Source organism: Garra rufa, chromosome 3 (assembly GCF_049309525.1).
Source record: "Garra rufa chromosome 3, GarRuf1.0, whole genome shotgun sequence".
NCBI lineage: Eukaryota > Metazoa > Chordata > Actinopteri > Cypriniformes > Cyprinidae > Garra > Garra rufa.
This window is the reverse complement of record NC_133363.1, coordinates 23893979-23913234: the sequence shown is the minus strand read 5'-3', so window position 1 is coordinate 23913234 and position 19256 is coordinate 23893979. Positions and strand designations below refer to the sequence as shown.

The window sequence follows — 19256 nt, the reverse complement described above, 5'->3', positions numbered from 1 at the left end:
GTCATAGCTCAATTAAGACATAGCCTGAGAAAAAAAAAAAAAAAAAAAAAAAAAAAACAATGGCACTGATATATTTTAAACTCAGACTTATGTTTTAGTCTGGGACTAGGCTTAAGCCTTGTCTGTGAATTTGTCCAAGTTAATTTGTTGAACTAAAATTAATTTGAAATAATCTAAAAAGTAATGTAGCACTCTCACTAGAAATATGTTACTGTATGATTTTACCAAAATCGAAAACCATTTAACAATATAGGCTAAAATAAATTGTTGACTGCAATTGTACATTGAGTAAATATATTCTTCAATTCATGGGAAATGTAAGTTCATCAATAACTATGACTCAAAACTCAGACTTTTTTTCCAGCAAATAAAAATATACAAAAAAATTATGTTTTATGAAAGATATACGTTTTTAAAATTTAAAATAAAGTCACAATTATACATAAGTGTACATTTAATTTAGTAAACATATTTTAAATTGTTTGCTTGACTTTAAGACATAAACTACCAGTCAAAAGTTTTTAACTTGTTAATAAAGATTTTAATTTTTTTTTATAAAGAAGTCTCTTTTGCACACCAAGCCTGCATTTATTTGATTTATTCTAAAATACAGCAAAAGCAGTAATACTTTGATAATTTTACTCATTAAGATAACAAAAACCATTCTAAAATGCTGATTTGCTGTTCAAGAAACATTATTATTATCCTCAATATTTATAACAGTTGAGTACATTTTTTCAAGATTATTTAAAGAATAGAAAGTTCCAAAGATCACCATTTATCTGAAATAAAAAGCTATACCCATTCAAAAGCTTGGAGTCAGTATATTTTTGGGAAAGACATTAAATTAATACTTTTATTTTGCAAGGATGCTTTAAATGAATCAAAAGAGATTATAAAGACATTTATGATGTCACAAAAGTTTTGTATTTCTGATAAATGCTGTTCTTCTGAACTTTCTATTCTTCAAAGAAACCTGAAAAAATTCTACTCGGCTGTTTTCAACATGATAACAATAAAAATAGCTGCAAGCAGCAATAACGGGGCCAAGCACTAGGCAAGGGGAGCATCAGAACAAGTGCAGGAATGAGTAATTTTAAGCCATTTTAAGGTGATTTTAGTCAAAATGGTTGAAACAACATAAAACAACCATTAGTAATACAATATAATCAATTATCACTTTTGACCACAAGGTGGCACTGTCTCAAAACGTTTTGAATGCATTCAGGTCATAGTCTTGATGGTACACACAAAGTTTTATAATGGTACACCAATGCATTCGTAAAATGTAGCATTTTCTATCATAATACTCTATTGAAGTCAATGGCAATTTCGTGTTTTGTTCAATTATAGCGCCACCAAGAGGCACAATTCCACCAAATTTGGTGTGTATGCTTAGAGTGTGCTCATACATATGTGTGTCAAATTTGGTGAAAATATCTCATTTTGTTTTGGAGTTATAGACATTTTTATATATGAGAAGACAAAAAATGACAGATGGCTGACATTGTTTGCATTTTTTTGACACTTACAATCAAACTTATGGCAATTGGGCATTAGCATATGGCCGACACACTGTTTCCGAATTTCCTACAGTGGTTTCGTAGGTCGAATCTAAAGAGACCAGTTTTGTGATTTTTGGCCAAACCATTGAGAAGTTATAAGCAAAAATAACAATTTTTCGTATCTCCTGACCACTAGGTGGCACTGTGCCGAAACACTGCAGGTCGCCTCAGGTCCTGCTTGTTATAACACACACCAAGTTTGGTCTCAATACGCCAAACCGTTGTGGAGATATAGCCTCACATCCATTTTTGTGTGCTTTTCGTAGAATTCGTTCACGCGTTATTCGAGAACGGTTCGACTAATCAACTCGAATTCCATAACTTTTTGCCAGCATGGCCTAAAGATAATCTGAGACAATTTTGGTGAAAATCAGACAAACCGTCTAGGACGAGTTCGAAAAAGTAGGTTTTACAAACTATTACTAGTATTTGTAAAAACGATTTTGAATTTTGGTGTTCATACGACTTGGCATGAGCCAAGGATTCAGAGGGAAAAAAAATAATTTTGTGCCTTACTGTTCAAAAGTTATTAGCATAAACATGAGTGTAATTTGGACAAGAGGTGGTGCCAGAGAGTTTGAGTTAGAAACTCCAAATTTGCTATGATTAATGTTGACACTGTCCTCTATCAGTGTGCCAAATTTCACAACTTTCCCACAAGCGGTTCTATGGGCTGCCATAGACTTCAACAGCGGAAGAAGAAATGGAAGAAACCGAAGAAGAAGAATGGCAATGGATACAATAGGTGCCTACGCACTTTCAGTGCTTGTCCCCAAAATATAACAGGGCCAAGCACTAGGCAAGGAAAGCATCAAAATAAGTGCAGGAATGAGTAATTGAAGCCATTTTTAGGTAATTTTAGTCAAAATAGGTGAAAAACATAAAAACAACCATTAGTAATACAATATAATCGGTTATCATTTTTGACCACAAGGTGGCACTGTCTCAAAACGTTTTGAATGCATTCAGGTCATAGTCTAGATGGTACATACAAAGTTTTATAATGATACACCAATGCATTTGTAAAATATAGCATTTTATATCATAATACTCTATTGTAGTCAATGGCAATTTCATGTTTTGTTCAATTATAGCGCCACCAAGATTTGGTGTGTGCGCTTAGAGTGTGCCCATACACGTGTGTCAAATTTGGCTAAAATATCTCATTTGTTTTGGAGTTATAGACATTTTTATATATGAGAAGAGGAAAAAATTGCATTTTTTTTTTTGCCACTTACTATCAAAATTTGGCCATTGGGCACTAGCGTAAAGGCCCACTATGTTTCAGAATTTCTTACAGTGGTTTCTGAGATATTGGCAAGTGTTTTTTAAGCGCTAAAATGCAACGTTGCGCAAACCACGAGGTAAAACCTGGCATGCTTGGTATTGCTGGACTCGACAAGGACTCAGGTGACTCCCGTGAAAACAAGTCGACCACACACAAATTTATAAGCATGTGCATATTTGATTTTACCACTAGGTGGCGCTGGTTCGAAACTTCCCAGGCTCCTTCAGGGCTTAGTGCTGATGACCCACACTGAGTTTTGTAACAATACGTCAATGCGTTCGTAAAATATAGCATTTTACTACAAATTTCTGAATGGCGGACGCCCAAAATGGCCGACATGGAAAAATTGGGTTTTATTCAACTCTGCTTGGTGCACCGAATCTAAACAGACCAGTTTTGCAAAAACAGCCATTTTTCGTATCTCCTGACCACTAGGTGGCACTGTGCCGAAACACTGCAGGTCGCCTCAGGTCATGCTTGTTATAACCTACACCAAGTTTGGTCTCAATACTCCAAACCGTTGCGGAGATATGGCCTCACATGCATTTTTGCATGCTTTTCGTAGAATTCATTTGTGCGTTATTCGACAACGGTTCGACTAATCAACTTGAATTTCATAACTATTTGCCAGCATGGTCTGAAGATGATCCAAGCCAAATTTGGTGAAAATCAGACAAACTGTCTAGGACGAGCTTGAAAAAGTAGGTTTTACAAACTATTTAAAATAGAAAAAAACTTTTTTCGAATTTTCATTTCGGTTCAAAAGTTTTTAGCATAAACATGAGTGAAAATTTGAACAAGTGGTGGCGCTAGAGAGTTTGAGTTAGAGACTCCAAATTTGCTGTGGTTAATGTTGAGACTGCCCTCTATCAGTGTGCCAAATTACACAACTTTCCCACAAGCGGTTCTATGGGCTGCCATAGACTCAAGAGCGGAAGAAATGGAAGAAGAAAAATGCCAATGGATACAATAGGTGCCTATATGACCCCTAATAATAAATGTTGTTGAGCAGCAAATCAGCATATTAGAATGATTTCTGAAGGATCATTTATTCAGCTAAAATTCAGCTTTGAAATCATAAATTACATTTTGAAATCTATTGAAATCGAAAGCAGTTATTTTAAATAGTAAAAATATTTCACAATATTACTGCTGTTGACTGATAGTGTATACTTTAAATCGTATGTTTAGTTTTAAGACATGCGTTGCGTTTTATGACGAAAGCTATACAATTTGCACCTTTTTATTGCTGGAAAATGACAAATATGGGGTTTAAAATGGGTACTTTTTCCTCTTGCAATTGTGACTTTTTCTCAGAAATGTAACATATAAACGTACAATTGTTATTTATAAAGTCGATTTCTGAGAAGAAACAGGCTTCCATCTGATCATTTAACCAAAAAAACCTGCGTTTTTGTCTCTCATTCAAAAAAAGTGCCAATATGTTGAATTATAATGTCAAATTCTCTCATATGTGACAGTATAGAGATAACCATGGGTTAAATATTACATCCAGGCCCCTAAAATGACTGCAGACTCGTGCCATTGACTTGTCTTGTGATTTCCATTAGAGCTGTTGCACACACTGCCGCATTGATGTAGTTTAAATCCAATTAAACTGGATTTCCATTTATGTCAGGATGCAACCTTTGCTGTTTTTGCTTAATCTGTTTCTTTTGTATTTGTTTAAATTCACACGACCCGGAAGAGTATTTCAGATTGAAGAAATGCTTCCGGAGCTTATAAACAAAATTTCTCATTTACTGGTAAACAGTTTAAAAGAAAATCAGCATACAAAACATTATTGGTTGTCTTTACAGTGACTCTATTAATGCGTTTGTCCAATGTAGTGCACATGCACTAGATGCAACGACAAAACAGTTGTGTAGCAGTTGATGATTTGAATATATAACCACATATATATGTAATGTACCATAGGCCACTGCTTCCAGAAGTTATTAGCAATACCAGTTTCTCACCAAAGGGAATGCCTGAAAAAAAAAAAAGATGATAATAATAAAAATAAACATGTTTTATCAGTCCTCAGAAGTGAGCGTCTCTACTCCAGGAGACTCAATCAGAAAGCAAGTTTCTTCATCAGTAGATAGACTCTGGAGTCCACTTCAAATCCGTGCAGATTGTTAGCGTCTCCTTGAAGTCGCATTAGCAGACCTCCATACGACACATACGCAGATCTGAGAGAGACAAACACACACTAATCAGTTTAGAAACTCTGATTACATTAGAAAACAAATCATTTTATAGTAAAAAAAAAAATGCATTTAAAATTAATGTAGAACTGTGGAAACTTCCATGACTTTATATTTTAATAAATTCATCGCTTTTCTTCCACATTGGTAAAAATCACAATTTTAAAATTCCCTGATATTTCCAGGCATTTTTTTATTTAAATGTGTCAAATTTGCATGCATTTGGAAATTTTAAAGAAAGCATTTTAAGGTTACATTTTAAAAAAAATATACAGTTATGTTATGTTTTCATTTGTTTACTATCTGTTATTAAAGTATAGTACTGTCAAACAATCAGGATTACTCTCATCCGAAATAAAAGTTTTTGTTTACATAATGTGTGCACTGTGTATATTTATTATGTATATAAATACACACAGAGTATTTGTTTTGAATATAATTTATATAATTATACATACACAGTGCACACATAAATGTATTAATTTACATTGAAAATACAGTAAAGTTGTTAAATTATTTTCAAAAATTAAGTAAAAACATTTTAAAATACATTTTATTTAGTAATGTTTTATGTAAATTGAACTCTAATAATGGATGTTGAAATAAAGACCATTAAAGAGAATTGTTTTTTTTATTTTCCATAAATTATTATTCACATTAAAAATTTATAAACATTTCATAAACAAGTCCAATTTAAATAAATTATTTAAAAAATAAATAATACTCTGATAATGATTTGCAAAACAAACTAAAAAAATGTTTATTTCGTTTTTTTACATCCATTTGAAAGTATTTTTTAGTATTCACACTAAAAACAGTAAAAAAAACCCATTAATAAGTACATTAAAATAAAACTAGATAAAGTTTGTCAAGATCAGAAAGTTCAAAAAAGTTTTTAGAACTTTTAAAAGTTGAAGTTTTTCAGTCTGAAGAAGATTGAAGTTTAAAAGCTTGAATGCTTTGAAGGCAAAACAGTCTCATCAATGGATGGATGGATAAATGGATAGATAGCATGTCTCTAACTTGATTAGCATGTTACTAGCATGTAGCTAGAATGATTAGCAAGTTTCTAGCATGATTAACATGTTGCTAGCATGTTTCTAACATGATTAGCAAGGCACTCGTGTTTCTAGCATGATTAGCAAATTACTAGTGTGTTGCTACCATGATTAGAAAGTCGCTAGAATGATGTTAGCATTACTAGCCTGTTGTTAGCATGATTAACAAGTTACTAGCATGTTTCTAGCATCATTAGCATGTTAACATGATTCTAGTTGCTAGGCTTGGTTAGAAAGATAGATGGATATATATGATTAGCAAGGCACTCATGTTTCTAGCATGGTTAACATGTTACTAGTGTGTAGCTAGCAGGAATTTAACATTACTAACATTATTAACAAGTTACTAACATGTTTCTATCATCATTAACATGTTGTTAACATTTTTCTAGCCTAATTAGCATGTTACTAACGTGTTGGTAGCATGATTAGAATGTTGTTGGAATGATGTATTACTAGCCTGTTGTTAGCATTATTAACAAGTTACTAGCATCGTTAGCATGTGTTGATTCTTATTACTAGGCTTGGTTAGATAGATATGATTAGCTTGTTTTTAACATAAGCATGTTTCTAGCATAATTAACATGCTACTAACGTATAGCTAGCATGATTAGAATGTCGCTAGCATGATGTTAGCATGATTAAGTTACTACAAAGACTATAGAATACCAAAGACATGTCACTCGTGTAGTTTTGAATGGGGGACAATGAAACGGTCATCATGGCCGCGAAGCTCCGCCTTCTTAGTGAAAGAGCCAATCGTTGATTAGTAAAGTCAGCGCGTCACTGCATCTGCTGTTAGAAGTCCCGGTTGCTATAGAAACAGCCGGCGCTCTAAGACGTGCGTTCAGTACTGCGCATGCGCACTGGCTCATCTAGCCGGAAAAGTTAGCGTTTTTTTAACACTATTCAAGCACAAGGAACTATATTTATGAGGCAGTTCTTGTTGGATTTCTTTGGAGATTTCAAATATGAAATTTAATCGTAAGTTTAGCGAACAGTTTTGGAGAATTAGATGTTTCCCCATTCAAAGAGATAGGAGCTGCACTTTGATGCCCGAGAGGCGTTTCAAAGATGGCCGCCGAGTGACATGACTTGTCTTAAAAGGACTTTGGTTACTAGCATTTTTCTAGCATTGTTAGCATGTTAACATGATTCTAGTTGCTAGGCAATCATAGATGGATGGATGGATAGATAGACAGACAGACAGACAGATGACAGACAGATGACAGACAGACAGATGACAGACAGACAGACAGACAGATGATAGATAGACAGACAGACGATAGACAGATGACAGACAGACAGACAGACAGATGATAGATAGACAGACAGACGATAGACAGACAGATGACAGACAGACAGACAGACAGACAGACAGACAGATGATAGACAGACAGACAGACAGACAGACAGACAAACAGATGATAGACAGACAGACAGATGATAGACAGACAGACAGACAGACAGACAGACAGACAGACAGACAGACAGATGATAGACAGACAGATGATAGACAGACAAACAGACAGATGATAGACAGACAGACAGACAGACAGACAGACAGACAGACAAAGGAACACAGATAGACAGATGGACAACAGATAGACAACGGCTAGACAGACAGACAGACAGACAGACAGACAGACAGACAGACAGACAGACAGACAGACAGATGATAGACAGACAGACAGACAGACAGATGATAGACAGACAGACAGACAGACAGACAGACAGATGATAGACAGACAGACAGACAGACAGACAGACAGACAGACAGACAGACAGACAGACAGACAGATGATAGACAGACAGACAGACAGATGATAGACAGACAGACAGACAGACAGACAGACAGATGATAGACAGACAGACAGACAGACAGACAGATGATAGACAGACAGACAGACAGACAGACAGATGATAGACAGACAGACAGACAGACAGACAGACAGACAGACAGACAGACAGATGATAGACAGACAGACAGACAGACAGACAGACAGATGATAGACAGACAGATGATAGACAGACAGACAGACAGACAGACAGACAGATGACAGACAGACAGACAGACAGACAGACAGACAGACAGACAGATGATAGACAGACAGACAGACAGACAGACAGACAGACAGATGATAGACAGACAGACAGACAGACAGACAGACAGACAGACAGACAGACAGACAGATGATAGACAGACAGACAGACAGACAGATGATAGACAGACAGACAGACAGACAGACAGATGATAGACAGACAGACAGACAGACAGACAGACAGACAGACAGATGATAGACAGACAGATGATAGACAGACAGACAGACAGACAGACAGATGATAGACAGACAGACAGATGATAGACAGACAGACAGACAGACAGACAGATGATAGACAGACAGACAGACAGACAGACAGACAGATGATAGACAGACAGACAGACAGACAGACAGATGATAGACAGACAGACAGACAGACAGACAGATGATAGACAGACAGACAGACAGACAGATGATAGACAGACAGACAGACAGACAGACAGACAGATGATAGACAGACAGACAGACAGATGATAGACAGTAGGGCTGCACGATATTGGAAAAAAATTACATTGCGATATGTTTTTTCCAAACTATTTATATTGCGATATTGAGAGCCATCAATCCAGGCTAAAGTCAATAATTACATATTAATAATTTCACTAATAAGCAAGCGTCATTACAAGTGACAAAAAACTTAATATTTTATTCCAAAATTTGAATATTTCTGTAAACACAAAAGCAGAACATATTTTTAAATAAAACAGCAGCTTTACACCAACCTGATTGGTTTACAACAATATAACTTAAAATAAATATATTTTTTATAAAACAACTTATAAGCACTTTGGTTCACAATCTTTTGTTTTTAAGTCAAGTTTTCTTAGAAAAAGTGCCAAAGTAAAACAGTGTTGGTCATCATCATAATCATGGCTAAACAAAATGAAATAAAACTTCTAAACTGAGTATTCATGCTTATGTATGTATGCTTTGCTTACTCAAGGTTTTTAGCTAAGAACACAAGTCTATCAACCTTTGCAGGCTTGAGACAGGTTCGTTGGCAAGTGACGATGTTGCCACTGCCACTAGTACTGAAAAGTCTCTCTGACGGCGAGCTTGTCGCAAGAATACACAGATATTTGCGGCCAAGTCTGGCGAGATGAGGAAAGCAGCGGCGGATCCTCTTCGTCGCGCATTTTTAGCAGTGAATGTTGGCTGTGAGCGGTGAGCGGCGGCACAGCGAACGAATCACTGTGCAGGCACGCGGAACGCGCATGTCACCCCAGCAACAAGCCATACAACAAACTCGTGTTTACTGTGCGCCTGTGCGCTACCCTGGTGCTACCGTTCTCTTAATACACCATGGGCTTCTACCCTTCACATCGTATGTTCCGGCGATGTGACTATCGCTCACGCGCACATCGCGATGTCAATGTCAAAACAGAATATCGTTCAGCCCTAATAGACAGACAGACAGACAGACAGATGATAGACAGACAGACAGACAGACAGATGATAGACAGACAGACAGACAGACAGATGATAGACAGACAGACAGACAGACAGATGATAGACAGACAGACAGACAGATGATAGACAGACAGACAGACAGACAGATGATAGACAGACAGACAGACAGACAGATGATAGACAGACAGACAGACAGACAGATGATAGACAGACAGACAGACAGACAGATGATAGACAGACAGACAGACAGACAGACAGACAGATGATAGACAGACAGATGACAGACAGACAGACGACAGATGACAGACAGACAGATGATAGACAGACAGACAGACAGACAGACAGACAGACAGACAGACAGACAGACAGACAGATGATAGACAGACAGACAGACAGACAGACAGACAGACAGACAGACAGACAGACAGACAGACAGACAGACAGACAGACAGACAGACAGACGATAGACAGACAGACAGACAGACAGACAGACAGACAGACAGACAGACAGACAGACAGACAGACAGACGATAGACAGACAGATGACAGACAGACAGACAGACAGACGATAGACAGACAGACAGACAGACAGACAGACAGACAGACAGATGATAGACAGACAGACAGACAGACAGACAGACAGACAGACAGACAGACAGATGATAGACAGACAGACAGACAGACAGATGATAGACAGACAGACAGACAGACAGACAGATGATAGACAGACAGACAGACAGACAGACAGACAGACAGACAGACAGACAGATGATAGACAGACAGACAGACAGATGATAGACAGTAGGGCTGCACGATATTGGAAAAAAATTACATTGCGATATGTTTTTTCCAAACTATTTATATTGCGATATTGAGAGCCATCAATCCAGGCTAAAGTCAATAATTACATATTAATAATTTCACTAATAAGCAAGCGTCATTACAAGTGACAAAAAACTTAATATTTTATTCCAAAATTTGAATATTTCTGTAAACACAAAAGCAGAACATATTTTTAAATAAAACAGCAGCTTTACACCAACCTGATTGGTTTACAACAATATAACTTAAAATAAATATATTTTTTATAAAACAACTTATAAGCACTTTGGTTCACAATCTTTTGTTTTTAAGTCAAGTTTTCTTAGAAAAAGTGCCAAAGTAAAACAGTGTTGGTCATCATCATAATCATGGCTAAACAAAATGAAATAAAACTTCTAAACTGAGTATTCATGCTTATGTATGTATGCTTTGCTTACTCAAGGTTTTTAGCTAAGAACACAAGTCTATCAACCTTTGCAGGCTTGAGACAGGTTCGTTGGCAAGTGACGATGTTGCCACTGCCACTAGTACTGAAAAGTCTCTCTGACGGCGAGCTTGTCGCAAGAATACACAGATATTTGCGGCCAAGTCTGGCGAGATGAGGAAAGCAGCGGCGGATCCTCTTCGTCGCGCATTTTTAGCAGTGAATGTTGGCTGTGAGCGGTGAGCGGCGGCACAGCGAACGAATCACTGTGCAGGCACGCGGAACGCGCATGTCACCCCAGCAACAAGCCATACAACAAATTCGTGTTTACTGTGCGCCTGTGCGCTACCCTGGTGCTACCGTTCTCTTAATACACCATGGGCTTCTACCCTTCACATCGTATGTTCCGGCGATGTGACTATCGCTCACGCGCACATCGCGATGTCAATGTCAAAACAGAATATCGTTCAGCCCTAATAGACAGACAGACAGACAGACAGACAGATGATAGACAGACAGACAGACAGATGATAGACAGACAGACAGACAGATGATAGACAGACAGACAGACAGACAGACAGATGATAGACAGACAGACAGACAGATGATAGACAGACAGACAGACAGACAGACAGACAGATGATAGACAGACAGACAGACAGACAGATGATAGACAGACAGACAGACAGACAGACAGATGATAGACAGACAGACAGACAGACAGATGATAGACAGACAGACAGACAGACAGATGATAGACAGACAGATGACAGACAGACAGACGACAGATGACAGACAGACAGATGATAGACAGACAGACAGACAGACAGACAGACAGACAGACAGACAGACAGACAGACAGACAGACAGATGATAGACAGACAGACAGACAGACAGACAGACAGACAGACAGATGACAGACAGACAGACAGACAGACAGACGATAGACAGACAGACAGACAGACAGACAGACAGACAGACAGACAGACAGACAGACAGACGATAGACAGACAGATGACAGACAGACAGACAGACAGACAGACAGACAGACAGACAGACAGACAGACAGACAGACAGACAGATGATAGACAGACAGACAGACAGACAGACAGACAGACAGACAGACAGACAGACAGACAGACAGATGATAGACAGACAGACAGACAGACAGACAGACAGACAGACAGACAGACAGACAGACAGACAGATGATAGACAGACAGACAGACAGACAGACAGACAGACAGACAGACAGACAGATGATAGACAGACAGACAGACAGACAGATGATAGATAGACAGACAGACAGACAGACAGACAGACAGACAGACAGACAGACAGACAGACGATAGACAGACAGACAGACAGACAGACAGACAGACAGACAGACAGACAGACAGACAGACAGACAGACAGACAGACAGACAGACAGACAGACAGACAGACGATAGACAGACAGATGATAGACAGACAGACAGACAGACAGACAGACAGACAGACAGACAGACAGACAGACAGACAGACAGACAGACAGACAGACAGACGATAGACAGACAGACAGACAGACAGACAGACAGACAGACAGATGATAGACAGACAGATAGATTTGGAGTTTGAATAGTGTTGATCATTTGAACATTCCATTAATGTAAGTCTATGGGATTTCTCCCAGTTTTAATCGTCATTTTTAGGAAAACCGTAAGTCGGATCAGTTAGAAAAGATACAGCAACTGGAATCAGAATAATTTTCTATATTGTACATTTAAATAATTTTCGATTTTGGATCAAATTTGCATGTATTTGGAAATGTAAAAGCAAGCAAGCAAATAAAAAAGAAAAAGAAAAAAGAAACTCACAGTCTTGTGGCGGCTTCTGTCGAGGTTTCATCTCCTTCAATCCTATAAACCTTTCCATACATGACATAATCAAACTGATCCGCCCTAAAACAAACAACGAGACCACAAATTACCATCTTAAAGAACGCTTTTCTACGTGAATATGAATCAAAACGTAATTCATTCCTGCACTGTAAAAGGTTTTCACCAGTTTCAACTTAAAAACTTAAGTTAAGCAGCTGCATTAAAATTTTAAGTTAAATCAACTTAAAAGTACAAGTCATTTTAACTAATTTTATTGTTGTGAGTTGAAATGAATAGTAGTTTTAAGTTGATTTAACTTACATTTTTAAGGCAGCTGCTGAACTTACGTTTTTAAGTTGAAACTGGTGAAAACTTTTTACAGTGTGTTAAAAATGCTGAATTTTCAGAGTCACATGATCCTCCAGAAATGATTGTGATAAGTTGATTTGCTCAGACCTCGATGGTCTGTCATCCTGAGGATTGTATTCCCCGTCATCCGGCGTCCCGTCCTCATAGAGCGTGCTGGCGATCACCAGTCTGAACTTGTCCCCTTAAACAAATGAAGGGTTATTAAGGAGATGACGCCACATCAAAACAACAACAAGAAGACGACTGAAGAGCTGAAGCAGCACTCACCGAGATCAACAGGGTAGATCTGGATGTTCACGTCAAGGATCAGGTCCATTTTGAAAGACTCACTTTCACAGTGAAGACGAGACACTAATGACGACAAAACAAACGCTTTGAGAATAATAGCAAATATTTTTTTCTAAAACTATGTTAATAAAAAGGAAAAATGACTAATAAGGAAAGAACGACTTTAAATAAAGAAGTCATTTTCAAATATGTTTCTATTATTGTACTTTCCTCACAAAAAAATATTTTATAGTGTTTATGGATACAGCAGGACCATACAGTGTTTTTTAGTTATTTTTCCCCTCGTTATCCATTATTAATGTATCATTTACATAAAAATAATAAAATTAATTTAAAATTGATGTAAAAAAAAAAATGTAAAAAAAGAAAAAGTGTAAAAAAAAACATTAATAAAGTATTATAAAGTAATAAAGTATAAATTATTTTTAAATATTAAGTAAAAAGTTTCAAAGTAATTAATTTTATTTAACAATGTGTTTTTTTATTTAAATGATACTTTAATGATGGATTATGAGGGAAAAATACATTTATGTGATAACATATTTACATTAAAATACATTAACAAATAAAAACAAATACATACATAATTTTTTTTTGTTTTCTTCAACATCCACTGTTAAAGTACTATTTACATAATAACATTTACATTAAAATGCTTTAATAGATCAAATAAAAAAAAATTATAAAATAAAATTAGGTGAATTAAACTTCATTTTATGTTAATGTACTTTATTTTTAATGTAATGTTTTAATTGTAAATACTAATAAATACTATAAATACTTTTTACTTGATGTAAAGAAATATATATTTTCATTTTGCATATCAGAGTATTTACATTAAATGGTCTAAACATACTCATCATTTAACTTTACTTATGACTTTTTATGTAAATACTTCATGCAAATACTACTTTAATATGAAATATTAAAAATCCTCTTCATTGCCATCTTTTTTTTCCAATTTTTCTTGTAAAAGTAGACTTTAATAAAGTAGTATTTACTTCAAAAACATTGTAACCTGTTTTATTTAGCATAATCATACTTTAATAATGGATAACTGGTAACATTTACGTTAAAACATTAAAAAAATAATAACAACACAATGAAGAGGATTTTTAATATTTCATATTAAAGTAGTATTTACATAAAAAGTAAAAAGTAATTCTGATATGCAAAAAAATATTTTGAAGTATTTATTAGTATTCACAATTACATCATTAAATAAAATAAAAAAGTACATTAAAATAAAATTAAGTAAGCTTAATTCTCTCAGACTTAATTTTTTTGTCCTTTTAATTTAATATATTAATGCATTTTATTTTTAATGTAAATATGTTATTCTGTAAATAGTACTTTACCAATGGATATTGAGGAAATATATATATATATATATATATATATATATATATATATTAGGGCCGGGACTTTAACGCGTTAATTTAGATTAATTAATCACACAAAAATAACGCGTTAATTTTTTTAACGCATTTTAATCACACTTAATTTTGCACCGCGGAACGTTTCTCACTGGATGAGTTTCAGCGGCGGACCGATTACACTGGAGCACCAACTAGCGTTCAGACAAAGGAATGCGCATATCACCGCAGCACATCGAGCCTCATGTATCACTAGTGATGGGAAAATGAAGCTTTTCGAAGCACCGAGGCTTTCCCCTCAACTGGATCGTAAAAAGGTTCGTTACTCGAAGCTTTTCAACATGTTGCACACTAATGACATCTTGTGGACAAAGGTGGGAAAAGCTGCTTTCGCGTCCCAGATCTTAAAGCAATTTTGGACAGTTTCATTAAACAGATCTATTTGTGCTATGTCAGAAAAACAGTAATTTTACTCGAATTGATCTGTAAATAAACGTTTTAATAAAATGATACAAGTATAAGCATGGTTCATGTAGGCATATATTAAGAATAATTTTGACTAAAATTTGTATTAATTAGAAGTGCTTGTGAAGCAAGTATAACAACAAAATGAATATGCACTAAACTACACATGTAAATATTTATTCGTATTATGATTTATTCTTAACAAAAAAGTGAATGACACTTGATACCTGCGCAAGGGGTTCGCGTTATTTGAATCAGAATATGAAGCAGTCACGTGGTTGTGTGCGAAAACGAACAAGTATAGGTCTCTGCAGGAAAGTAATGGGAGTTACTAGATCAGGGCGTTTTTAGACCATGGTACCTGATTGGCTGACGTCATAGTGACGGTAGGTTTAGGGGTGGGGTTAGGTAAAGGGAATCATTTCGATATCATGATTTAGAAACACCCAGCAGTTTGAAAACACCCACAAAATTCAGAAACGCCCACGTTTGCTCTGCAGAGACCGAAGCTTCGGACGTCACAGGTCACGTGGTTATGGACAAAACGAATCAAGCTCCGGTACAGTGCTTCACTGTGAGATGTTTCGGTTTTTTGATACAAGCTTCGAAGCTTCGGTGTCAAACGTCACATCACTATGTATCACCTCAATGCTTTTACAGAAGGTCTACCTACCTATAGGGTACCTGAATTTCTGAAATGAAGGCTAGTATATTTCTAAATATCCCAGTGTTTCCCGTACCATCATCTTAGGGGGGCGCGTTTACAATGTCTCCTCCAAGAAAACACGGACTGGATCGCGGACTCCATTCATAAAAAACGAATTTACTATAGCGCGGAATGCCACGTAAATTCGTCGATTTTTGGATTGATAAATCAAAAGTTGGTCTGTCACTTAATTCAAATCGCGATATGGACTAGTGTCTGTGAAAACTGAAATGCAAAAAGACCGTTTTAATATGAGTCCTGCATGTACGGTTTGCCTCTGTATGTTAGAATGGCAGAGACGCGTTTTTTTACACTGACTGCAGGCGTGATGCTTCCGTTAATTTTTGGCATTTGCATCTCACATGAACAGATAGACTCAATCTCCAAAGCTACTGTCAGTGTCACTTTTACCGTTTCATTTGAGAAAACTAGCATCATATCATACTTTACACACAGAAACTTCACGGCAACCTGTCAAAATAAAAGTACGGTTTAACATGAAACAGAACAATATTCCTATTTAAATAATTGACAAAAAACTATTTATATGATAAAAAATAAATATAACAACAAGATTAACCACTTAATTGTAGAAAAAAATACTATGATTATTATTATTTATTGATTTTAACAGCAAACCTCTGTTTGTTTGCCAAAAATTAAAAAGGTTTATTTTTCATTTGATTAAAAATAAATAAATGTTTATGCTTTCATTTGATTATGAGAAAAATTAAAACACAAGAATTTATAAAAAAAAAAAATAAATAGCAAAAGATTGTAAAGCCCTATTGTTCAAAATGTTAAAATAGAGAGTTTTGGATTTATTTTTTCACTGAAATAAATGTTTTCGTTATGGGAAACGCTGTATCCTATTGCTACAGTTAATGGCAATATTGCACTGGTCTGTTGGACTTGGTTGAACAAAAATAAACAATATTTTGTTGCTTCAGTTTATGTATTCAGTCATTATTCAATGCTATACTAAAAATCCATATGAAAAAACTTACTTCTCACTGTTCTCAGGTCAAATATTTATATGCGATTAAAATGCGATTAATTTCGATTAATTAATTACAAAGCCTCTAATTAATTAGATAAATTTTTTTAATCGAGTCCCGGCCCTAATATATATATATATATATATATTTAATTTTTTATGTATTTTAATGTTTTAACGTAAATATGTTATCACAAACTTATTTTCCCCTCATTATCCATTATTGGTATCAATTATTAAGTATCATTTACATAAAAAAAATACATTGCTAAATAAAATTAATTCATATTTAAAAATGATTTTATTAATGTACTTTGTGTAAGTAAATACCAAGTAAATACTTTATTAAAGTCTACTTTAACAATAGATATTGGGGGGAAAAAAATAAAAAAAAGATGACAATGAAGAGGATTTTAAATATTTCATATTAAAGTAGTATTTACATAAAGTCATAAATGAGTATAATTAAATAAATAAAAGTATATTTAGACCATTTAATGTAAATACTCTATTATGCAAAACTACAAAAAAAAATAAGTTTAATTCACTCGGACATGATTTTTAATTCTATCCATTAATGCATTTTAATGTAAATATCTTATTATGTAAATAGTACTTTAACAAAGGACATTGAAGAAAACTAAACAAAATAAATAAATACTGACTCCAAGCTTTTGAATGGTATAGTGTATAATGTTACAAAAGCTTTTTATTTCAGATAAATGCAGATCTTTGGATCTTTATATTCATCAAAGAATCCTGTAAATAGTACTCAATTGTTTTAAATATTAACAATAATAATAAATAAAATGTTTCTTCAGCAGCAAATCAGCATCTTAGAATAATTTCTGAAGCATCATGTGACTGGAGTAATTATGCTAAAAAAATTCAGCTTTGATCACAGAAATAAATTACATTTTAAAAAACTCCAGATATTCAAATAGGAAACAGTTATTTTAAAGAGTAAAACTATTTTAAAATTTCACTGAACTTTGGATCAAATAAATCCAGGCTTCTTTAAAAAAAAAAAAAAATCAAAATCAAAATCGTACAGTTCAAAAACTTTTGACCGGTAATGTAGGTGTTACAATCTGGAGAATTATAATATAATTTTGTGAAAATTGAATAAATTCAATCAGAATATTAGAATGATTTCTGAAGGATCATGTGACACTGAAGACTGCAGTAATGATGCTGAAAATTCAGCTTTGAATTCACAGAAATAAATTACATTTTAAAACATATTCAAAAAGTAAGCAGTTATTTTAAAGAGTAAAAATATTTTAAAATTTTACTGCTTTTGCTGAACTTTGGATCAAATAAATCCAGGCTTGGTGAGCAAAAGAGACTTCTTAAAAAAAATAAAAATAAATCAAAATCTTACTGCTCAAAAACTTTTGACTATATAATTATAATATATAATTTTGGAAAAATGGTCTAAATTCAATCCGAATATTAGAATGATTTCTGAAGGATCATGTGACGCTGAAGACTGGAGTAATGATGCTGAAAATTCAGCTTTGAAATCATGAGATAAATTACATTTTAAAACATATTCAAAAAGTAAGCAGTTATTTTAAATAGTAAAAATATTTTTAGATTTTAAATCAAATAAATACAGGCTTTGCGAGCATAAGAGACTTATTTAAAAAAAACAAAAAAACATTTAAAATCTTACCGTGGTAGTGTACATCAAAATAATGTACACTATTAATGTATTTGAATGCTTTTCACGTAAATATGTTATCACATACCAATGGATATCAAAGAAAACTAAATATGCACTAATAAAGTGTCCTTTTTTTATATAAATTATAACATAAATTTATTATTTGCTGAAATCATCTCACCTCTGTCAAACTTTTTCCCATCTGGGTCAATATCCTTCACATCAAAGATATCCTCAAACAGTATTCCAGCCATTTACACACACCCACTGAACTTTAAATGGAAAAAGTCCTCAATTGGTGATGTTTTATCCTGGTAAAAACAAAAATAAAGATCAATATTTAACATTAAACTCTGTTTAGTTTAAAACCCGTGTGATATTATGTCAATGAAGCCTCATACTAACAGCTCCGTTAGTATCAGAATCAGCACTAGATCGATAAAATAACCGCTTTGTGCGAATATAACATACCTTCTCCAGATATAATGCGAGTGAGATCCTTCCAGTTAAAAATGGAGAATAACAAGAGTGGAAAAATAAACAACAACTTTCGACTCATTCAACACAAATATGAAACATGCCGCGAAACAATGTGCTTCACCTCTGGACACGTGACTTACTACTACATCCGGGTCATAGCTCGCGTTTA

The 19256-nt window shown here is 34.7% G+C and overlaps 1 protein-coding gene across 2 annotated transcripts; it reads right to left on the bottom strand.

The window, feature by feature from the left end:
• Nucleotides 1-728: 728 nt before the first annotated feature.
• Nucleotides 729-19203, bottom strand: polr2h (RNA polymerase II, I and III subunit H). 2 transcript variants are annotated; one of them, XM_073836898.1, is made up of 6 exons: nt 19079-19203; nt 18789-18918; nt 13374-13457; nt 13194-13287; nt 12735-12818; nt 729-5048 (listed from the first exon to the last, which is right to left on the bottom strand). In XM_073836898.1, exons 2-6 carry the CDS (start codon nt 18859-18861, stop codon nt 4931-4933), a joined length of 453 nt encoding a protein of 150 aa, XP_073692999.1. In that variant the 5' UTR covers nt 18862-18918; nt 19079-19203; the 3' UTR covers nt 729-4930. The 2 variants fall into 2 exon arrangements, with proteins under 2 accessions (XP_073692999.1, XP_073693000.1); XM_073836899.1 differs by having other exon boundaries at nt 18789-18879.
• Between the last annotated feature and the right edge of the window lie 53 nt (nt 19204-19256).

Excerpts from the sequence above, each read along its gene's own strand:
- polr2h (XM_073836898.1), bottom strand. The coding sequence starts at position 18,861 with ATGGCTGGAATACTGTTTGAGGATATCTTTGATGTGAAGGATATTGAC. Across the intron at positions 13,288-13,373 it reads GATCTACCCTGTTGATCTCG|GGGACAAGTTCAGACTGGTG; the intron begins GTGAGTGCTGCT and ends CATTTGTTTAAG. Across the intron at positions 5,049-12,734 it reads ACAGAAGCCGCCACAAGACT|ATCTGCGTATGTGTCGTATG; the intron begins GTGAGTTTCTTT and ends TGTCTCTCTCAG.